Source organism: Anoplopoma fimbria, chromosome 16 (assembly GCF_027596085.1).
Source record: "Anoplopoma fimbria isolate UVic2021 breed Golden Eagle Sablefish chromosome 16, Afim_UVic_2022, whole genome shotgun sequence".
Taxonomy (NCBI): domain Eukaryota; kingdom Metazoa; phylum Chordata; class Actinopteri; order Perciformes; family Anoplopomatidae; genus Anoplopoma; species Anoplopoma fimbria.
The window spans coordinates 20,415,438-20,437,131 of record NC_072464.1 but is presented as its reverse complement, the minus strand read 5'-3'; the positions used below and the strand labels follow the sequence as shown (position 1 = coordinate 20,437,131).

The window sequence follows — 21,694 nt, the reverse complement described above, 5'->3', positions numbered from 1 at the left end:
TGTCTTGTCATGTGAGAAACATCTTCTTCAGAAAAAAAGATTATGAAATTACTAGATTGTAACAAAACAAACCGACAGACTGCGTAAGATACTGAAGCAAAACCTCAAATGTATATCACTCTTCTGCTCTGATCCTCCTACAGTACGGGTTGCTTGTGTGTGGTCGTGGTGGGTGATGGTTTTGGGGGTTCGGGTGTGTCTTTCATATGCGATTTCTGTTATTTATAGGAGGGTGTCTCTCTTTAATTAGCTAAAAACTAGCATCAGATAACTGACTCTCTCTTCTCTCCTCTCGTTCTCAGCCTCACTGTGTGCTGCTGGCGTCCAAAGAGAACTCTGCTCCGGTGAAGTTGGGGGGTTCGGAGTTGCCATCCAGCTTGGAGAATCAGGACTAGTGGCAGGAGGTACAGTAAACACAACCACACATACTACAAACATGAATAGTCATTAAAGTCACACTTCTCCAATCTATGTGTGTAACGTAATTAGCTATAATGATACTTTAGCTGTTGTTCATTTTTCAAAACAGGATGCAACAGGTAGATCTGTACTTTCAGCACTTCCATGTTACCTAATGACTCAAATCAGTACAAAGAGTAACATATGGAGTACTCAAATCACAGATGGGACAAAGCAACAGCTTGCTATTTTCATGACCAATCAGAATACAGTGCAGACATCGCCAAGCGGTACTTAAAATTCACACACCGCAGAGTATTTGTTCTTTTTGGTCATCACAATTTTGGCAAAACAAGTACACACATGAAAAAACACCAAGAAGATACAGTATGTATTGATTTCTTAGCAACATAACATATATATATTCTTTCAAAATCCTACAATTTCTACACATTCTGAGCGTTTGTAAAGCAAAGTCCACTTCACTTTGCACATAATAAATCGTAAAATGAAGCTTTAGTTTTGAACCTGGACGTCTAGTTAGTCAGCTGTTAACTAGACGTAAGAGACAAACACACAGTAAGTTTCCTCTTTTGTCTAAGCCATACAATCACAGTAGGAAACAAGTTGTTTCACAATTTGCACACAAAAACACTTAATAAGGAATAAATAAGTCCTATTTAGCCTAATTGTGTCTCTAATTTTGTGTAGATACTTTTAGAGTTAAACACTGATGACATGACTTCTCTCTCTCCCCAGGTCGGGTAGGAACTCCCCACTTCATGGCCCCGGAGGTGGTGAAGAGAGAGCCGTACGGTAAACCTGTGGACGTGTGGGGCTGTGGAGTCATCCTCTTCATCCTCCTCTCAGGCTGCCTGCCTTTCTACGGCACCAAGGAGCGCCTGTTTGAGGCCATCTGCAAGGGCAAATACAAGGTCAGAGCAGAGGGTCATTCAAAATAACCTCCACGGTCTCTGAGTGCAAAAGAGGTTTTAAATGTGTGGTTACCTAACCCCGTTAAACACAAGAGACCCCACCTTAAAAAGGGACAGCCCGCACTTTAATTGGATTTGCATGTTATTCCTATAATGTTGCACAGCTCAGTTACAGCAAAGCATTAGTTTTATGTTTGCACATTGATATGATAAGTTGTAAACAACTTCCCACATTTGTCCAACTTATTTGGAAGCGAAAACAAGGCAAACTTTAAAAACCATTTAACCCAAAACCACCCATTGTGTTCATAAACATCCTGGTTTTAAGTACTAATCTTCTACATTTGTAGTTACACAGTTTCCCTGTACAAAGATGGATTATGACGTTTATGTCATATCAATTTGTATCTGGTGTGTGTACAAGGTTAGTAGGAGGGCTAGCCACCTTGGAATATTGAGCTCCCAACTCTGAATATCAAATGTGTTTCTCCTGTTCTCATTGTACATTGTATCTTTGGTTGTTTTGCTCATAAATACTTAGAAAGATAAAGAGAACTAAATAATTGTGTTAAGGTTAACCCCATTGTGGGCAGCTGTGGCACACACGAGCTTGTCCCGTAACCACAAGGTTGGTGGTTCGAACCCCTCTACAGTCAACATGCCGAGGTGTCCTTGAGCAAGACACCTAACCCCAAGTTGTTATTATTATTATTGCTGTGTGGTTCTAAATATCAGCTTCTCCATTATTACTAACAGAAAAGATGGCCGAGACTACAGTTATAGTAGCCGCTATCACCATTTGATATGTGAAATAGTGGTCATACCTTTTTTATTTACAGGCTCTATAATTAATGCAGCTAACATTTTCTATAGTTAGAACAGCATTCTTAATGTTAGTTAAATGTACACATAGCTGAAAAAGCACCACATGGGCCAGGTTCACGTGGATGATAAGACTTTGGTACTTATGTTTGAGGTACAGGACCAATCCACAAAAAATGTGGTGCATTCCTGAAATGACATGTTTACAATCCGTTGTGTGTAGATGAATCCACGCCAATGGGGCCAAATCTCAGAGAGCGCCAAGGATCTGGTGAGGCGCATGCTGATGCTGGACCCTGCTGAGAGGATCACCGTCTACGAGGCTCTGAACCACCCCTGGCTGAAGGTAAAGCAGAGCGTGCACGAACACTTCATAAACACGTCCATGTTGTTTCTCTGTCAGTCGTGATTTGAGGATTCGGTACAACAATTTGGTTCCAAGTTGGATTACCATCATATGACTGCCTGCAACATGGCGTGTTTTTCTGCTTCGGTGCGTGGGTGAATTCAAAGTTTTGACATTTTGTGAAAGTTTTCTGAGACGGCGCAGCGTAGTGAAACCACGTAGCCCAAAGCCATCACGTAATGATCTGTCGCTCGGGTGCCACAGCTCTTCATACAGGAAAACAATGACAGCGAGCGCCGGCACAGCGGTGTTACTGCTTGTCATGTGTTGTCAGCAGAAGCTTTTATTGTGTCGTCTTCCTCGGACAGTGATGGAGTGGTACTTAAAGATGACAATTCAACTGAGAGACTCCAAATTCTTCGGGGAGCCGCCTGACACAAATCTTCACATTTTTAAGGGGCATCCCTGCTTACAATGCAACAGTTGTAAGCAGTTATTCAGTTGTAGAAAAATCAACTTCCTGTTTGCAAGGTCTGTTGTTGGCTGCTCGCCGCTTAATTATATACCACAAGAATCTAAAAGCAGAACCTCTTAACACACAGCATTCACACTCATTGGTCAGAAAGCTGCACACCAAAAAGAGGAATTACGGTTAATTTGTCGTCCTATTAAATATTGCTGCAGTGCCACTTGCGTATTTGTGACCGTGCTTATTGCCTTGTGATGCAATGCCATGCAGCTTGTGAGCCACAATCTGATCATTTTGTCTCTAAATGGAGTGTCTCAATGAGCAAACATACTTTAACATGTTGGTTGTATTTTAGTCGTAACTCGCAGCTTTACAGCGTACATTTAGCCGAAATAGATACATGGTTTCCTGCTTGTTTAGAGATTACGGGGGTGGAAATTTCAAGTTGTATACTCCACCAAAAGTGTTAAATTATGAAAGAAGTGACCATACCGGACCTCTGTTGCCTCTGATGCTGGTTAGAAGCTTTGGACATCATTAGCCACTACCAGCATAACAACCCAAATATCTTATTGCATTGTGGGTAATGTAGGCGCCTGGTTTTGACAAGAATCAAGCATGTGTGGATCATGAAATAAACAAGACGATATCTCTGGTTCTGCTGCATCAATTCTTTTTGATCCCTTCACAATGTTGTGAAAGTTACTTTGAAAGCTTCAGAAACTTTACTCTCAGCTCGCATTACTCACAACTAAAGTGTCATGCATTAAGTATGGCCGTGGTGATTCTTCCTCAGGCTAAGATTCGGAGGTTTTTTTTCCAAGATGACGCTGTTGCTGTGTTAGCACTGACCAACACCGGCCCTTTTGCACATGCAGACACTACACGAAGGTGAAAGGTCAAGCGTGTGGTGGAGGCTGCCTGACGAATGCATTGAAAGAAAAAGGGCACGAGCTGATCAATTACATTTCAATTACAGTAGAGAAGCAGTAGTAAAATAAAAATGTTAAATCAATTCTTTCCTTTTATGGCCTAAAATAGTTGGTAGGTTTAGCAGTTTACTACACAAAAATGGCAAAAAAGTAATTAAACCTAGATCTAGGTACACTACCCGCAAGCTACTGCAAAATGTAGTTAAACTACTAGTTTATTTATATGTAGCTCTCTACTCCCTGTACTTTGATAATGACAATGATATATGGAGACAAAGCTAAATCAACTGGAATTCTTTTAAAGGAGCACTCAAACAATTTAGTATTGCACTTTCAGGAAGTTCGGGTGACTTATAAGACACAGATTAAAAACAGAATGGTAAAAATGATGCAGCAGAGGCTGAGATATCTTGACTTTCAGTGCCTGGTCCCCACATTTCCCATAATTCAATTCAAAAGCAGCTTTCATTAAACCTTCCCTTACTAGTAAATTACAATATAACATCCCCAGTTTTTAACTCCAAGACCAAAATGAAAGGATTCATCAAAACTTGACAAAGCTCTCTCCAGAGCCACAAAATACAGTTACCGGTATATAACTATTTTCACAGGCTGAACACACCTGAACTCCTCATGACTAGGGAACTGATATCCGTGTGTAATATCAGCAGAGCATCACTTTAAGCCTTTACTTGTGTGAGCAATGTTCTTTTCTGTGTTGGATTTCCAAGGAGAGGGACAGGTACGCCTACAAGATCCACCTGCCAGAGACTGTTGAACAGCTGAGAAAGTTCAACTCCAGGAGGAAGCTGAAGGTTTGCATTCACACACACACACACACACACACACACACACACACACACACACACACACACACACACACCCCGATGTGCAGTCATTGACAAATTTTGCATCAATCGCAGCTTGTTTTCATAACCCAATCACAAAGTGTCAGATGATGAGCTAAGTCTTCACAGTTACACATGTGGTTGTGTTTCAGGGGGCAGTTCTGGCTGCAGTGTCCAGTCACAAGTTTAATTCCTTCTATGGAGACCCCCCCGAGGAACTCCACGACTTCTCCGAAGACCCCACATCCTCAGGTATGCATTGACAAACACTCAAAGACTTACATTTGTTATATGTTCATCTATGAAACACTTCCTCCCTCTAATTTCCTTCTTCTGGTTAATTCTCTGGGAGAAGTTCTTCTTTTTTCTGCAGAGAGAAGTTCTCACTTCTACAAGCTGACTTTATTCTAGCTGTTCTTCAATGCACCACATCCAGAAAGACAACTCACAGCATAAACATTACTCTGATGATTGCTTAAACAGGAAATGCAGCCTCGTGATCTTCTCTATCGTTTGACACTTTATCTCAGTACTGCAAGTGTAACGGCACAAAAACGTGTTTACCGTGCCCGGAACTGGATTCTTGCAATGTCACAAGATCACAGAAAAATTAGAGACGACAAAACAAAAACAACAAACAAACTCACGAAGAGGTTAGCGAAGATGCTGCAGTAGCATCGATTGTATCAGAACTGGAGAGTATTTTGTCATTGAAAGAAGAGCAAAGAGCGCTTCAAGGCTGAGTTTCTCCTTTTTGAAATTTGTTTCCTTATTGCGTGCTTCGATTTACCCACAACACCACAGCTTCTTGTATCGGACAGTGACTCGTGTACAGTGACTGTCCTGTACAAATGAACTAACCACTAAAGCCCTAATCATCACGCAAACGTTGTCACTCTGTAAAAGCAAAGTATTAATACCTCAGAATGCGTTTATCCTTCTCATTGTATTGTTATTTGCTTCCAACTGTTTTTTAACATTGATATTAACATCTGGGTTTATTTGCAAAACTGTCAATCTGTTTATTTGTTTGTCTGTTTCCATTAATGCTTCCCACCTGCTAGGACTACTAGCAGCAGAACGTAGGTATCCGCTAGTTCTCTGTGTGTTGTGATGCCAGTTACTGATTAATGTTTGTTAGATTGTCTTTCTGCTTTTTACTATCTTTAAGTAAACAGAAAATGCATTCAAAGAGCCTGGAGGTGACTGATGGACCATGGCTCTAATGTGTGTGTGTTTGTATGTGTTTGTATGTGTGTGTGTGTGTGTGTGTGTGTGTGTGTGTGTGTTGCAGGGGCTGTCTCTCAGGTGTTGGACAGTTTAGAGGAGATCCACGCTTTGACAGACTGCAGTGAAAAGGATCTAGATTTCCTTCACAGTGTTTTCCAGGACCAGCATCTACACACACTGCTCGATGTAAGTGTCCCACTGAAGCACACTGGAATAAATCCGCCCCTTTGTGAGCCGTTCATTTTGACTTTATTATGATGGCTTCTCTACTTTATTGGTATCTAATGGAACAGAATTAAAAAAAAAAAAAAAAAAAAAAAAAAAAAAGTCTTGCGGTTCATAAAAGCTTTAAAAAGCCTACGTCGAGTGAAATTCTCCGGCAACAGGAAGTGGTGTGCTTTGTGTTTCCAGTAACAACAACCGAAGTTTCGTTGGAATTGAATGAATAACTAACTGGTTTGTTGGCTTTTAGTGGAGACAGCAAAAATAAGGAAAACAGTACTGTTTACACTTTGTTTCTTGTCTTTAAAATAAACTTAACTTGACCCTTTGGTTTAGTTGTATCCAGCGGCGCAAAACTGGGAGGAGAAGCATGATGAGATGTGTACTTTGTTTAGGTGAGGAAGTGAGGAAGTGAGGCAATAAGGCGAGGTGTTGGTTTTATGATTGAAACTGGTCATTAAGGTTTCGCTCAGAATAGACATGGAGATCCGTTTCAGCACAGCGTGTCTGTATTCTACGAGCAACAACGACAAAGTTCACTCTAGACAATGTTCATAGATTCATTATGGTTACCTTTTATAGAACCATGTGGATCCAACATCAGGCGGCTGCAAAATGTAAACACAAACTCTTCCTGCACACATTAAACTGCTTTGTCATAAACTCTATATGTTCTGGTTCATGTAAATAACAAATATTCACTCACAGCGTTTTATTCTTATACACATGCATTGTACTTATATTGTTATAGCCTACCACAGAAGCTTCAACTGCTCATAACAGTTGTTGTATTTTGCAGTATGTCAACAGTATGTCATTCGTTGTGTTGCGATATAAAATTATGCACAGAAAACAGGGATTAAAAAGGCTTTCAAAATAAAAGTTCCACTTCAAATTTGTACGACTGTACTGCGTGTTCAAAACCTACTGTTTTGAAAGGTTCGAGTCTGCTAATCACGGTATCCCTCCATTTATATTCCACTTTTTTTGCCAAATCCTTCTGTGCTCACTGGCCATGTTGTTGTCTCCTGGGGAGCACTTGAACATTGGATTGACATATTCAAATATATATACTTTCTACAGCAATAAATTCCATCCAGCGTGCACACTCCAAAGCTGAGCTACTCGTCTTTCCCTCTTCCCATCTTTCTGTTTTACATGTTCAGAACTCCAACTTTGTTGTGAGTAAACAGTCACACTTCAAGTCCACCAAATGTAATCAACTATCCACGTCTCTGGAAGCTGTCTGTCTTTCAAGTAAATCTTTTTTTTTTATAAACATACGCAGGCCGGCTTTAGATCCCGTTCAGACCTACAAGCGTGATTGTTTCGCAAAGCACCGTACACAACACGCCCCAAACCAAAGCAGCCACCTGTGCTGTTTTAAAACGGGAATATTTTCAGTCTGAAGCCTCACTTAAGGATGAATATTAAACGTGCTGCGAGCTTGTGGAAAATGTCTAGCGATCTGGATACGACCGGCGTTTATGACTTGGCATTGTGCTGTGGCCTTTGCGATTGCATTGTTTAATATGAGGCATAAATGGCTCCCTTCCACCTGCACACACACAAGGATTCTCATTGCTCTGGAGGCAATCGAAAAAGGTCATGTTGTTTTTTTAAATGTGTCATTAAATTCCTCCCGTATTTCTCTGTGTGTGTTTGTGTGTGTGTTTGTGTGAGTGTTGAATATAAACGGCTGCAGAGTGTAAGCAGTAAACTTGACTGATGGCCGGTTGCTGAGACTTTGAGCCGCTGGTCACAGCAGCAGAGTGTTGACTGCAGCTCAACAGCTGCCTGACCACATAGCCGACGCATTAGGTCACAAGAACAGTTCCCATCAGCAGGCGGTGAAGAGGAGACATCATTTTAGATTAGCACACAGTTTGTCTGACACTCATGAGAGCATCATTTTGTCTGTTATTATCCCCTTAATCCAGTTTGTTTTCTCTGTTCTCTCTCTGTGTTAAACAGAAGATTTGTTTGGCAGGACGTGAGAATTTGCAAGAATGTCATCAAACAATTAAGTTGTTTAAAGGGGGGGGAAAAAAGAGAAAGACTAATTAGAAATGAATATGAATATAAATATGCTGGAAAACAGCAAGTAATATAATGTTCGAGCTTTGATACGAATATTTTGACTGAGGACCAATTTATTTTATATTTTATCTCTTTTTTTTCTAAGGCTTCTGACACAGTTATACTTATAATGTTTGAACACCTACATCATACAGGCCTGTGGAGCTGCTAGAGATTTACTAGAGTCTTTACTTTGAGATTGTACAGATAAAAAAAGTTCAAAACCTTGACATCTATACGAGCACCTCTGGAGCCGTTTGGTAAAAGGGTTGGTAGCTGTTGAAGGAGACAATTAGTCAGCCACTTTCCTCACCCTCCTGCTCAGAGCCGCCTCTGTGATTCAGACCAGTGAACTTGCAGACATAAAGTCATGTCTCCGTGGATGATCTGCTGCAGATGTTTGCAAAGACGGGGGCTCTTAAATAAATGTTCTTGGTCTTTTAACAAGATTCACGAAGCAAACTAGTCTAAGAGAATGAAATTAAAACGTGTGAGGGAATTACTTTGACTTGCATTGAGTCAATTGAGGAAAAGGGATTGCTAAAGACAGGTGTTTGTGTGTGTGTGTGTGTGTGTGTGTGTGTGTGTGTGTGTGTGTGTGTGTGTGTGTGTGTGTGTGTGTGTGTGTGTGTGTGTGTGTGTGAGAGAGTGTGTGTTGTGGTTGTTTTAAAGACTCTCCCAGTTGCTGGAGGCTGAATAGGTTGAAGTGAGTTGCAGGAGGCTGGTGGATCTGCCAAGTGTGTGTGTGTGTGTGTGTGTGTGTGTGTAGTGTCAGTGGGAGCCTGGGGCTGCAGATGTCTCCTTTTCAGCCTCAGTTTCACACCCCTGCCCCAATGTGAGAGGAGGGGGAGTCGTGGAAGGACAGAAGAGTGCAGTGAAGGCACAATGGCTTCTATTGTCAGGGCCCTTTTTATTCGCTCCTTTCACAACAAGCACAGCCTCCATCACTCTCTGTGCGGCTGAAAAGTAGCCTCCACACCGCCGAAAACACTCAGAGGGAACCAGAAATCCCGTGTAGACACCGAGCAGATGGAGGCTCGTGGTTTTGATAACTAGTTTGCATCAAACCACTTCACCGTCTCCTGGGTGAGTGTGTTTTTAACCTCCTGCTTTTCCTTCTGACGTGTTTGCAGGAAGAGGGTTTTGTCAAGAGATGCCTCAAGCTAATTTAAAGTCAGCCGCCCGGCATCCCCGTGTGTGTGTTTTGGTGTTTGACATGTATAATGAAGCGCTTTAGTCAAGTGCTTTTGTCTTGTTTTTCTAATGAAGGCAGAGTAATAAGTTGCCCTTTAGGAAATGTCTGAATTTACTTTTCACTTATAGGAACTTATTATCGTTTTAATATAAGAGCCGCTTGTCAAAGCTGTCGGCACATAACTACGCAGCCACAGGGCGGGATGCAATCATGCTTGTGCCTGTCAAATGTTTTAATATTGTAATCTGCATACTTTGAATTATAGTTGCTTTGTTTTCAGCATGCCATAAACCTTTCCAACCTGTACATATCTAAATATTTTTTCACATTTTGTTACCTTTTTTTTAGCTGCAGAATCTTCATATTCAGTTTAAATAAAACCCCTCAGAGGTCAGCTCGACTTTGTTTAACGCTCAACAAAGGCAGAAAGGCGTTGACAAGTCTCCCCTTGAAAGAGCAGGAGTTCAGTAGATATGTACGCTCAGCGGCTGCAGACAGCATGTGGGACGGAGTACGAACCAGGCCTCGGGCTGTCTGGGTTATTACGGTGGTCTTATGAGGATTTCCTGAGGAGTGTGTTGTGTTTGTCTGTTCCTGAAACGGGGGGATGCAGATGCACACTTTAGACGTGTGTCGTCATTCCCATAAGGAACCCCGTTTCTTTCTTTTTTTTTTTGTTCTGGTGGAGTCAGACTTTCACAGCGAGGAGAGATGCAACATCCTCCCTCTAACAGAAATACACACACATTCATTTCCATATACACCCACAATCCCTTTTGTTTTCCTGCCCTCCCCTCCCGTCTACTGGACCTCTTGAGCCCGTCTGGATGGGCCGTTAGAGATTCACACAAATGGATCACTTTACAGAAATAAACCAGATGTGTTTTACGGTCATTGCATTAGCCCGATGGTTTTTAAGGAGTTGTTTTTCCACTGTAATGGAAACCACAATGGCTTCCCACTAAAACCTTTCTTCAAAATAACATAAACAACCCAGATTTACTTAGACACTTAATTATATTTTTATTAGAAACTCTTTTTCACAGAACAGCAACATCATTGCCAGGCACCATGACATCCACATCACAAACTTTATTAATTATGGACAGCAAGTATTTATGCAACTCCACGGGAGTTGATCATTGCACATTAATGATCCATGATTGTCAAAGGATCGAGCAGAAAGAAGGCAAATTAGATTTTAATGAGTGAGGGAGCAACGTTCTTTATTCCAACAAATATTTTATACTTTCCATACTTTTTATCCATCATTTTTCAGTCTAAGTAGTATATTTTCCATCTCATTAATCTTCAAGCCACTTATTGATTGATTTGTGTATTACAAAACATGTCGAATGCAAACAGTACATACAATATTTGTGCATTTCAAAACACACTAATGAAAACTTCGTAAATGCTATCCCCCAAATCTTTCTGCCGTATCAGGTGAACCTCTTCGGCTAATGGAACTGCCTCAGGACTTAATAACAACTCCCTCTCTCTTTTTGGGGGATTTACAAGCGGTAAAAATATCGAGTATCCTCCAACATGATGTCACAAACACAAATGCCCTAAATATGCTTCAAAGTAAGTGTTTGTCATATCCTTTTACAGCGTCTCAAAACTTACAAAACAATTCAACATCATGTAACGGAGTGATTGGTCAGATGTGCAAATGTGAGAAAAAAGGCAACATCTGACATTACTGTTTTTAGATCTTCAGTGCAACACCACAAATGTCTTCCGGAAGAGGGTTTCCGACATGTGTGACAGTGTTTTTGTGCGATTCATGGCGTCTCACCGACCCAGCTGGTCTAATTACTGTCACAACCTGGTTTCTTTGAAGCAAACGAAACCCACGGAAGTGTTGAATCTTAACTGTTAAATCACAGATCATAAAGAATTGATGTTGTCGCCGTTTGTTTGTTTAGCCATTACATGCTCTGTGATGATCACATGTCCAGTGTTGCAGCTGCTGCTGCGAGAAGGGAAAAAACAGAAGAGCGATGCATTGAACTGTCTGGTACAAGAGGACTGTCTGTCTGTGGCTCTCTGTGTCTGCCTCCGACTGCTTTCCTCTGTTTGCGTTGCGTTCTGTACAGCAGGTTAAATAGAAAATACACCAGAAGAGTTGCTCATCAAACATCACAGGGCTGTGTCTGTGAATATGGTGATAGCTGTTTCAGATCACCCTCTGCTTTGATTTGGAGCATACAGCTGCTTTTGTTTCAGACTGTGTTTCAAGACTATTTTGTCTACAAACATAGAATCTCTTAAATACACCCACGCTCCTCGTCTCTGACTAGGCTTTCACACGCCGCTCTACTCAGCGAGGTTTATTAGTCAGCTGGGATTTTTATAAACAGAGCTCTTGTGTCTGTCGTCCTTCAATCAGAGAGATGGGAAAACAGTTCCTGCTTGTTAGCAGTTAGATGTCAAGAAGAAGAAGAAGACGAAACAAAACTGGGGAAAAAAGTGGTATTGACTCTCTGAAGTCAAACGAAACCAAATAAATAGAGAGCTGAAGATAAAAGGGATAAATAAAGATAAATGCTTTGTTTTTAACCAATCTCACTTTAAAAATACCAAACTTTTAACCAAATGATATCGACAAACACCCAAAGATAGCTGTGGTTCCTGCCACATAATGCAGTTCAGGGTAAACAAGGTCCTCTAAACTTCTCTTGATCAAAATGAAAGGAGACGCTGCTGATACAGAGATGCTCTCAGTCAGAAAGAAAACCCTTTAACCACAGATTGTTTGCACTGCAAATGTTTTTTATAATCACATTTTAACACCAAATTTCCAAATTGTTCGCATGATACAAAATAAATACAAGTAACCTTTTTTAGATTTAGTTGTTTTGGATTAGTGAGTAGTAATGGAAGTAATGGATTATATTTAAAATGTACCGTTTTGCAAATGATAGCCTTCTGATGTTATCACTTTGAACAGTTTGGTTGATGGGTCTCTATTGGGAAATCTATTATCATCTACTTTTTGGCCACATACTGCTACAAAGCTTTGTTCAAATAAAAGAGACGTTTGTTGATATCTGTGTTGCTTCACTGTCGTCTTTCATGACATTACATCTGGTTTAATATAATAAAGTACCCTGATGCTCTTTTATCAGATTGTTCCTCATTCAGTTTCTTTCGCTAAAGTGATTTAACGGCAGCGTTATCCATTTCAAAATTTTTTATTTGCACTAGTTTATTCTGATCTGACAAACTTGTTTATCAGTGAAGTGTTTAGAGGACGTCTTTGATCGCGATGACTCCGTCGTGCTGCCGTCCCTGCAGTTTAACTAACCGACTGATTGATTGATCGACTGCCTTTTATCTTTTGTTTCAGCTCTACGATAAGATCAACACCAAGTCGTCCCCACATATCAGAAACCCCGCCAGTGATGCCGTGCAGAGAGCCAAAGAGGTGACCACACACACACACACAGATCTTCTCGAATTAACACGAACATATATACCCTTCCTGTTTGCACTCTTCTTCTTCTTCCTTTGAGTGAAAATGAATTTAATACCTTGTGAAGATGACAGACTCACTAGTCGCTGGCTTTTCTTTTGTAAGCTTTCACTTCTGCACTAATCCCTCCGGACTCTCGCTCACTAAAGCTCTAACTCATCACTGCTGTGGATCGCTCTGCTCACCTGCTCTGTTCGTGTAAAGAAGCTGCTCTCAGTGTGAGGGGGGTCTGTGGGGTGTCGTACTTTAATCTTTATTTAAATACGTGTGAAAATGATTTGGAACAATCTAAATCTTTATCAGAAGAGAGGCTGTGGAAGTCTTTGGTCTAATATTTGAATTTAAGAGTCGGACAAAATCCCAACCTCCCACTGGTCATGTATTATAGCTGGAGTGCTCCCTGACAGCGTACAGCTATGTAGGACAGTTGTCTTTGCTGAAACACTGTTGATAGTGGATCAACATAATGCTGAGCTGGAACAAGAAAACATCATTTATGTGAAGCTAGGGTATAAAAGGTCATTTATGCCACGTGAGAAGGTTTTACGATGCTGGGGTCCACGAGAGCTGTTTAATAAGTCATTTTACAATCTTAAAGGTGACGGGAGTCGCTGGTGAAAATAAGTTCAGCGTCTGAAATATTGATCTTAAAGGAAAAGCTAGAGAGTGTTATGTTTTTTGGGATTTGCAGATTGTCCACAGTCCCAACATAGATACCTATAGTGGTGGTTTTTCTTTGTCAGGTTTCACTGGTTGATAGCAGTTTAATTCCCTGTGTGATATAGAGGGATAACGTCATGGTGTCATTTATGAACAGTAGACTGATGGTGTTCTTTGATTCACGATGATAGTGACTTGGAATCGCAGCATGCAAAAAGGTTTGCAGTGGACACTTTGATAGATACGTTCTATTGTAAAGGAAACGATAACTTAGTGATTATTAACTTGCTTTATGTTGTCTTCACTATTTAAAAAATCTACATTAGCTAAATAAACCCACAAGCACGTCTATAAGTAGCTTTTTTAAGTAGAAAGTGAATTTAATGTTAACAAAAAAGTACTGAAAAACTGACCATCTGAATGTAACACTATTAAAGAAGCAGTTTACTTTTGTAACTGCAGTATATGTATCAATTTTTTTGTCCATTTTTTTATTTTTAAATACAAATGAATAAAGCAGTCTTGTGAATATCGTGGAGTAAAAAAAAAAACAATATTTCCATCTGAAATTAAGAGTAGTTGGGTTCTCATTAGCTTTAAAAGGTGATTGGATTTTAATATAAAAATGAGGAAAAAAAGTGATATTTTTGTATTTTCTTATGCATGTGTTGTTAAATAAGTGAACAATATGACCCGGGATGTTAAAGGCTTAAAAAGGCATTTTGGATTTGATGTCATTGAAGTGAAACTAGACACGATCATGACACAAAGACGAGGACATGCGGTCCAGACCGTCTAGCAGTTTGGTTTACAGCTGCACTGAAATTATATTGACTCAAAAGAGGGAGCGAGATTGAATAATTCAATTATTTATGTTGAGTTATTGAGTCCTCTGTTAGCTTCCCCTCAAACTTCAGTGACCTCTTGAGGTTTATTTGTTTCACGATCCGACTCCCTGTGACTCGGAGTCATTGTCGGATGTTTACACAGAGCTGTTTTAATAAAGATCCCTGGCTTCTGTGTTTGACCTTCCTCATTAGAGATGCTGCTGGATGTAACACACACACACACACACACACACACACACACACACACACACACACACACACACACACACACTCACATCAAGTGTGTTTGTGGGCTATTAGCGTGCCTTTTCCTTTCTTTACAGAGAGTTGCATTATGGTCTCTGGGGTCTGACCCCGGCTCTGATGAATCCACATTCACGCTGTTGATGTGTTAACCTCTCAGTGTACTCTTAACTCTGGGGCAGGATGCAGGCTGGAACTGGTGCTTTAACAAGGAGTGTGAAAGGAGTGTGTGAGGGAGAAAGCTGCGTGTGTGTGTGTGTGTGTGGATGCACAAGAAAAATGCTGCCATGTTTACGTTGTGTGCTTTGTTCGAGGGGAGCAATTAAAAAGTCTGAACAGGGAGGGAGTGGGCGAGCGCTGGAGTCTCAAATCCCAGCGCTGTTAAGACGGAGAAAGCCATTTAGGGGAGTGGAGCGCTCTTTTATGTGGCTTTTGGTTCATGTCAAAGAGTCCCGGCTAATTAACGCGGCTCTGGTGCACTGTGTCCGAGAGGTCCGCGTCTGCTGACGGAGTCTGGTTCACATTTTCCTACTTAAATCAGTCTAGATGGATCAGATGGAGCCACAGCAGATCCAACGCTGTCTTTGTGGGTGTGAGGGAGTGACAGGCTTTTTTATCTTCTGGGTCTTTTATTTGGTTTCTGGTTGTCTCCACAAAGACTCTTACAGACACTTCAGCACTGCAAACTCACTGAACTCTGCTCATAAACCAATCTTACTGTATTTTTAAAAGCATTTTAAAGTAGACGGTTGGAGTGATGCGTGCATGTTTTTTAAAACGCTCGAACAAGATGATTTTTTCAGCTTTTTATATGTAGGAAAGTCATAATATATGCTCCAGGACTCCAGGTTTTTGTTCACCCCTCGTGAATTCCCAGCAGACGACAAATCGACCCTGAATCCAATCTGCCGAAGCTTCTTCTTCCTTCTGTAGTTCTTCCAATTTATGCTTTAACTGGCCAGAGGAAATACAGTAGCAAAGGGTTTTCTCACCACAGTACAGTCAGGTATGAACATTGAAATAGGTTTTTCTTTCTGTACTCATTCTTCTTCGTACTGGATGAAATCCACAGTCCTCCTTCAGTGTAGGAATATATTCCAAAGCTTATCTAAAGTTAATGTAAGACTTCAGCCACCAGAGGTAAAAAAATCAGGTTCTTATCTTCCAGTTACTGTCTTTTTAGTTCAAAATTCACCCCTGTTTCTTACTATCCTTCCACTGCAGTTCAACATGGAATCACAAAAAGGGTATTTTTGTACTAAAAAGACTGTAACTCAGACTGCTTAAGTCTGATATGAACTTAAGATAAATATTTGAATACATTTTCGCACAAATCCTGGATCACTTGCATTAAAAATGAATGAAAGGGATCTCTTAAATAGCAGGAATGATTCCAACAAGAGCAGCCTTCAGTGTCCATGTCAGCACCTGACTATTGTTTTAAGACGGACTTGAAAAATTGTGAACAGATCCTTTTAATGCTCCAGTTATAGACATGTTATCAGCCGACTAACCAGCAGTTTTGATCTCAGTCAACAAAGATTTCATTCTAAGATTAGTCTCTTATTTCCTTTTGTAGCGCTGAATGACTGAGCTCATCTTTGGTAAACACAGGATTGAAAGTGGTGCTATTGTGTGATTCATTGTGGAGGGAATCAGTTTAACAGATCAGCTGATTAAATCAACGTATCGTCGACAAAATCGCTTGAGTGTTTACATTTCTTTGGTCGAGGAACACCCATAATGTAAAGGATTGTATGGATTGTGGATGTAGTAAGCTCCATCATTTAGAGACCGAACAATCCAGGCACATGTGACTCACTTGGATCATGACAATGGAACATTTGAATTTCTTTGCCAAAGCACCACCTGCAGTAAACTATGATTGTTGCCAAAGCATGTTTGCATTTAATCTATCGTTCTTTTTCACTCAGGAGAGTTTATTTAAATACCTCTCAGGTGTGGAATAAACAGAAGAGTGTTAATCGCCTGGCTTTCCCTGTGTTTGACATCTGTATTGTAAATCCATGCAGGTGGATTTCTGACTTTTTTTATTCAGAGTCCAAGTAAAAACTTTAAGCAGAAGGAATTCTGCTGATACTTGAGAGCTACTTGCTACAGGACTGCTTCAATAGAGTTTCACCTCAAATTAACTCATCATTTAATCTTGGTTGTGCCTTCAGGGACGACCCTCCTCCTCCTCCTCCTCCTCCTCGCCCCCTCTGCTTTACTTCTGTCTCTACTGATTCACTCTGGCTGACACTGAAATGCTTTGAATCGATCAGACTGCAGCTTCCGTTGGACTCTTGTGGGTTTCGTGGCCCAGCAGAGCAGCGATAAGGTTCTTTAAACTTCAATAAAAGCTTTCTTCTGACTGCACTAATGCTCTTCTTCGCCTCCAAAACTTATCAGCTGAATAAGTTCTAGTAGTGTGAGAGCTAATCTTTTCTTGGGAGTGAAGTTAACCGCTTTGGCTGTAGATACTAATCTCACAAATTCGCAGTCCATTCAAACTGTCTGGCTTTGATTAAAGGCAGGGGCGGAGTCTCACTTTCCCCTGACCTCTGTCATCACGTGTGAGCTCATCCAAACAGGACGGTCATCGGCTTGTATAACCTTGTTCCTGTGTCTTCCTCCACTCAAGAGTTCCTCCCAAGACGAAGCAAGTGGCGCTTTGAAACACCTGGAATATGTAAGCCCTCGACACACCGCCGCGGTGCCATGTTCACGGTACTAACGAGTAGAGCAGGAGGCAGAGCTGGAGGTGGTTTGGACCGAGGGGGGGAGAGAAACCGTGAATGATGTCCATGAAGGTTCACTGCTAGGAAGCAGCTTCCTGGTGTTACTCGAAGAAGAACAGTTGTTTTTTTTATTAAGATGAACAAACAACTAATTTATTTACAATAAGAATCAATAAGAATCAATAAGACTCAACAATACTAACAAACACTGAGAGGAAACGACACAGTAGGCCATAAACCTGTCTTGTACAAAAGATACAGTTACATAATTGAATCACCTCTTAGGGATCTGAAATAATCAATTAAGCACAAATTAAAGCAGACTGGATATATGTGACACAACTATATTTACCTACTCCATTCTTGGGTAAATGGATATTAACATTTGATTAAAACGACATTCTTCAGTGAAATGAATTAATTCCATTTCTGATGAATTCCTTTATTTAATCAGGTAACCTCATCAAGATCAACACCAGAGTACTGCAGAGAGACAGAAAACACTCAGAGATTTGTTTAAAATGAGTCAGTAGATGATACATTCAGGTTTTAAAATCCTCTGTAATTGTGATGTATTGAGGCAGCTTCGTAGGGAGATAAATCTATAAAAACACAAAAACGATCAGATTTAGTGCTCTTTTTGATAAATATCTTCACAGTAATAGAATGCATCGATGTTTTAAGGTATGGCGAGAAGCGTTAGAATAAATATTATCTATATAGTGAAGCACAGACACGATGGTTGAATATACACTCATCTTACCTGGAAACTGAATCAAAAACATTTTGTATCTTTAGTTTCTGTGAAAATGAGACTGCTGTCCAGCTGACTTCTCAGATATTTCTAAGATTGGACAGTTTCAGTGCAATATAGTGTGTGAATGGGTGGGAGAATAAAACACATTTTTGTCCTATCAGCATTCAGTATAATCTTGAGATTGTTGCATATGGTTTCGATCCCAATGAGATCAGTCTCTTGAGCTTAACAATTAAATATGAGTATCATAGTTTAGAGATAATTAGTCATTTAATGTACACACATTGACAGGCATACTAAAGGAAGAGAGTGTAAGTCGACACACACCCTCAGAGGCCTCACCTCTACAATGCCACATTCACCAGTCAGGCGCAACATAACTGGAGCTGACGTAAAGTCACGTCTAAAGGGCAGGAGGAGGGGCCGAGCCTTGACCAGCTCCCCCCCCGACTCCCTGAGTGGGGTCCAGACTCTGGAGTCACATTGGCTGTATGAGATGTTGGAGGCGGTGTCAGGGCCAGTTTGAAGGGGGTGGTGGGGGGGCTGAGAGGTTGTCGGGTCGCTCTCTATACATCTTGTGTGAGGTGCAGCAGGTACGGCAGGGCGCTGAGGTACGAGTGTGCACGATTTGGAAGAAGAAGAAGAAGAACTTTTGCATCTTAAAAACAAACTGTTTTTTCCACCCCCTCTCTTTACATCTTCAGGTACTGGAAGAGATCTCCTGCTACCCAGAGAACCACGAAGCTAAAGAGCTCAGACGGATACTGACCCAGCCGCATTTCATGGTGAGTCAAAAGAAACAAAAACGCTCACTCAACTCATGTCCGTCATACATCTTAAACAACAGACAAAGTTTGGCAGATTCCTTGTTTCTTGGTTGGACAGTCTGCAGACACAGGTGTGAATCAGAGGCTTCATTTTATACATTTTGGTGTCATTTTGAGCAGTAAAGTGGTTTCAGCTTAACTAAAATAAATATTAAGTGATGAACGGACATTCATGGTAACAGATTTTGGTATTTATTTATAATAATAATAATAATAAAAACTTTATTTATATAGCACCTTTTAAAAACAGAGTTTACAAAGTGCTTCGACAGACAAGGCAGCAAAAGCAAGGCAATTAAACAAAAGAAAGCTTAGACAAACTAAGGTAAGACTTACACGCTGATAAAGATAAAACGGTACAATAGATGAAACAATAAAAACAATCGATAGGATAAAACTAAACTAAGAAATAAAATGAAATAACACTTGAATGTGCCTCTTTAAAGCGCCTGCTGTGAACACACTTTAAACATCATTTAACAGTAGTTCTGCTGGAGTAAATGCATGTTTGAACTTGGTCTGAGGATCTGAGCAGCAAGGGGTTAATCCAGTGAAGGGAGAGTCGATGTAGGGCTGTCAGCAGCCTCCATCTGCTAATCCTATCACATTAATGCGTCTGATTTCCTCCTCTGATCAGTGGTCTGCTCGATATCAGACAGACAGACCAACAGAGGGGGGGCGATGCAGGGGAGGGGGAGACAAGAAACAGAAGGAGAGAAAAAGTGTATCAAAATGAAATGATAAGGAGTGAGAAATGACCTGTAATGAAGCCGAATGTGAAGGAGGGGAGGTGTGGATGGAGGTCAATAAGGCGTAGTCTGATGCGATGTGCTGTGTCGGGTCAGAGGCCCGGCTCCCTCATAGCGCTACGAGAGCGTAAACCCACGGAGGGAGGGAGGAAGAGAGTTCTACATTCCAACGGGTTCAAGTGAGAGCGAAGAGCAGACGAGCTTTGGGAGGAATTGTTGTTTTAGTGCTTTTTTTTTCCAATACTAGTATACAAGCATTGGCTTTCTTTTCTGAGAGAGAGAGATTGGAGAAGATCATTACTACTCTAATGTCTTTGTGTCATGTGAAGTTGAGTGGAGCTTAGTTTGGCTTAGCATAACAACAGAAAATGGAGAAACCGCTAGCCTGGCTGTGCCAAAAGCTTAAAAAAAAACTCCACTAACCTTTAAACATGAAGCAAAGCCTGTCTCTCAGAACCTGTAAACTCACAAATGACACGATACATCTCATTTGTTTGCTCATGAAAATAGTTCCAGCACCAAACTCCCCCTAAAACCACAGATTGTCATTTTCTTTTCATTTGCATGACCTAAAAAAAAATCGAGGTCTACTTTGTAGCTGTTCTGGTGCTTTTGATCATATCACATGATCTTCTTCAGCTGATGGATTTGCCATTGAATTGTAAATGTCTGAGCTCTTACAGGTCTTCTCATCCACGTTAGTGTATCGAAACAGTTGTGATTGAAAGTTCACTCTTGATCTTGAAACAGCATTCAATCATTGATAGGATTTCCCCTCTTTTTCAAATCTTTATGCTAAGCTAAGCTAATCACCTGCTTAACCTACAAAGAGGGATTTTGATCTACTCATCTAACTCTTGGAAGGAAAGCAAATGAGTGTATTTGCCAAAATGTTAAGGTTAAATATATTGGCCTTTTTTTCTCCCTTTATGATAAATAGTTTGAAACGTCCTGCAGTAACTTATGTCACTGTGTGACCTTTTGAAACCTTTTCTTTTCTCTAACTGCATTGCAAACAGGATCTGTAAGATTTGATTGTGATCTACATCGTCTTGTCTTTCTCGTGAACACCTCTGATGTCAACCGCCATGTTGATATTTGAGTTTTCAGAGAATTCAACCGGGTTATCAGATAACCTTAAAATCTCCCCCCTGTACCTCTCTTCTGTTCCGACCCACTCTTTCTCATTTATGTTTTTATGTGCTTTTGCTCACTCTCACTCATGCACACATTCACTCAGCAAGGGGGGGGGGGTAAACCCTTTAACCCCGTCCTCATTAGGGCACAGTCACACACACAAACACACAACCTTAACTTCCTCTGTGTCTCAGAACATGAAGTTCCTTCCTTGTGTGATGTAGTTTGACATGGAAGTTAGAGACGCTGCCACTGCCTTCATGTCTCTGCCTCTCTGATCTGCTCTCTCTCCGAGGGTGTGTGTCTATGTGTCTATATGTGTGTGTAAGTGTGTGTAAGTGTGTGACGCAAGACAGTGACAGGTTTCCTCCTTTGTTGATATTTGATTGCTGTCGTCTGAAGTTCAGACCGGTTTGTTAAAGTGCCACTCAGAGGCTTCGGTGGCTGTCAGAAGAGGAGAGTGGAGCTCTGAGGAACCAGCGGGCTCTGCAGCTTCACAACACATGCTGCTTTAACTGGAACCGACAGAGGGGCTGCACAAACCTAAGACACCTGAGGAGAAATGGGGAATACCTGAGATCGCAACAGAGTAGGGAGTCAGACAAAGTCGCCGTGTAAATCCCTCCTGCTCGTTAGCCGTCAGCCTGGAGAATGAAGCCGAGCAGGAGAGAGGTGCTGGTGTTGTCCTCAAGTAGGACAATATTTTTAGGGTTCAGATTTCCACTCACTTTGAGTCCAACGTGGTATTTTTGGTGCCCAGGTTGGGGGGTTGGT

At 41.0% G+C, this 21,694-nt stretch overlaps 1 protein-coding gene across 1 annotated transcript in view; it reads left to right on the top strand.

Moving 5' to 3' along the window:
• Positions 1 to 21,694, top strand: part of caska (calcium/calmodulin-dependent serine protein kinase a) — a 112,853-nt gene that overhangs the window by 75,132 nt on the left and 16,027 nt on the right. The window contains 9 exon segments of the mRNA XM_054614682.1: positions 303 to 348; positions 351 to 404; positions 1,159 to 1,334; positions 2,380 to 2,502; positions 4,635 to 4,718; positions 4,904 to 5,003; positions 6,046 to 6,167; positions 12,833 to 12,910; positions 18,912 to 18,992. Coding sequence (XP_054470657.1) covers positions 303 to 348; positions 351 to 404; positions 1,159 to 1,334; positions 2,380 to 2,502; positions 4,635 to 4,718; positions 4,904 to 5,003; positions 6,046 to 6,167; positions 12,833 to 12,910; positions 18,912 to 18,992 — 864 coding nt within the window.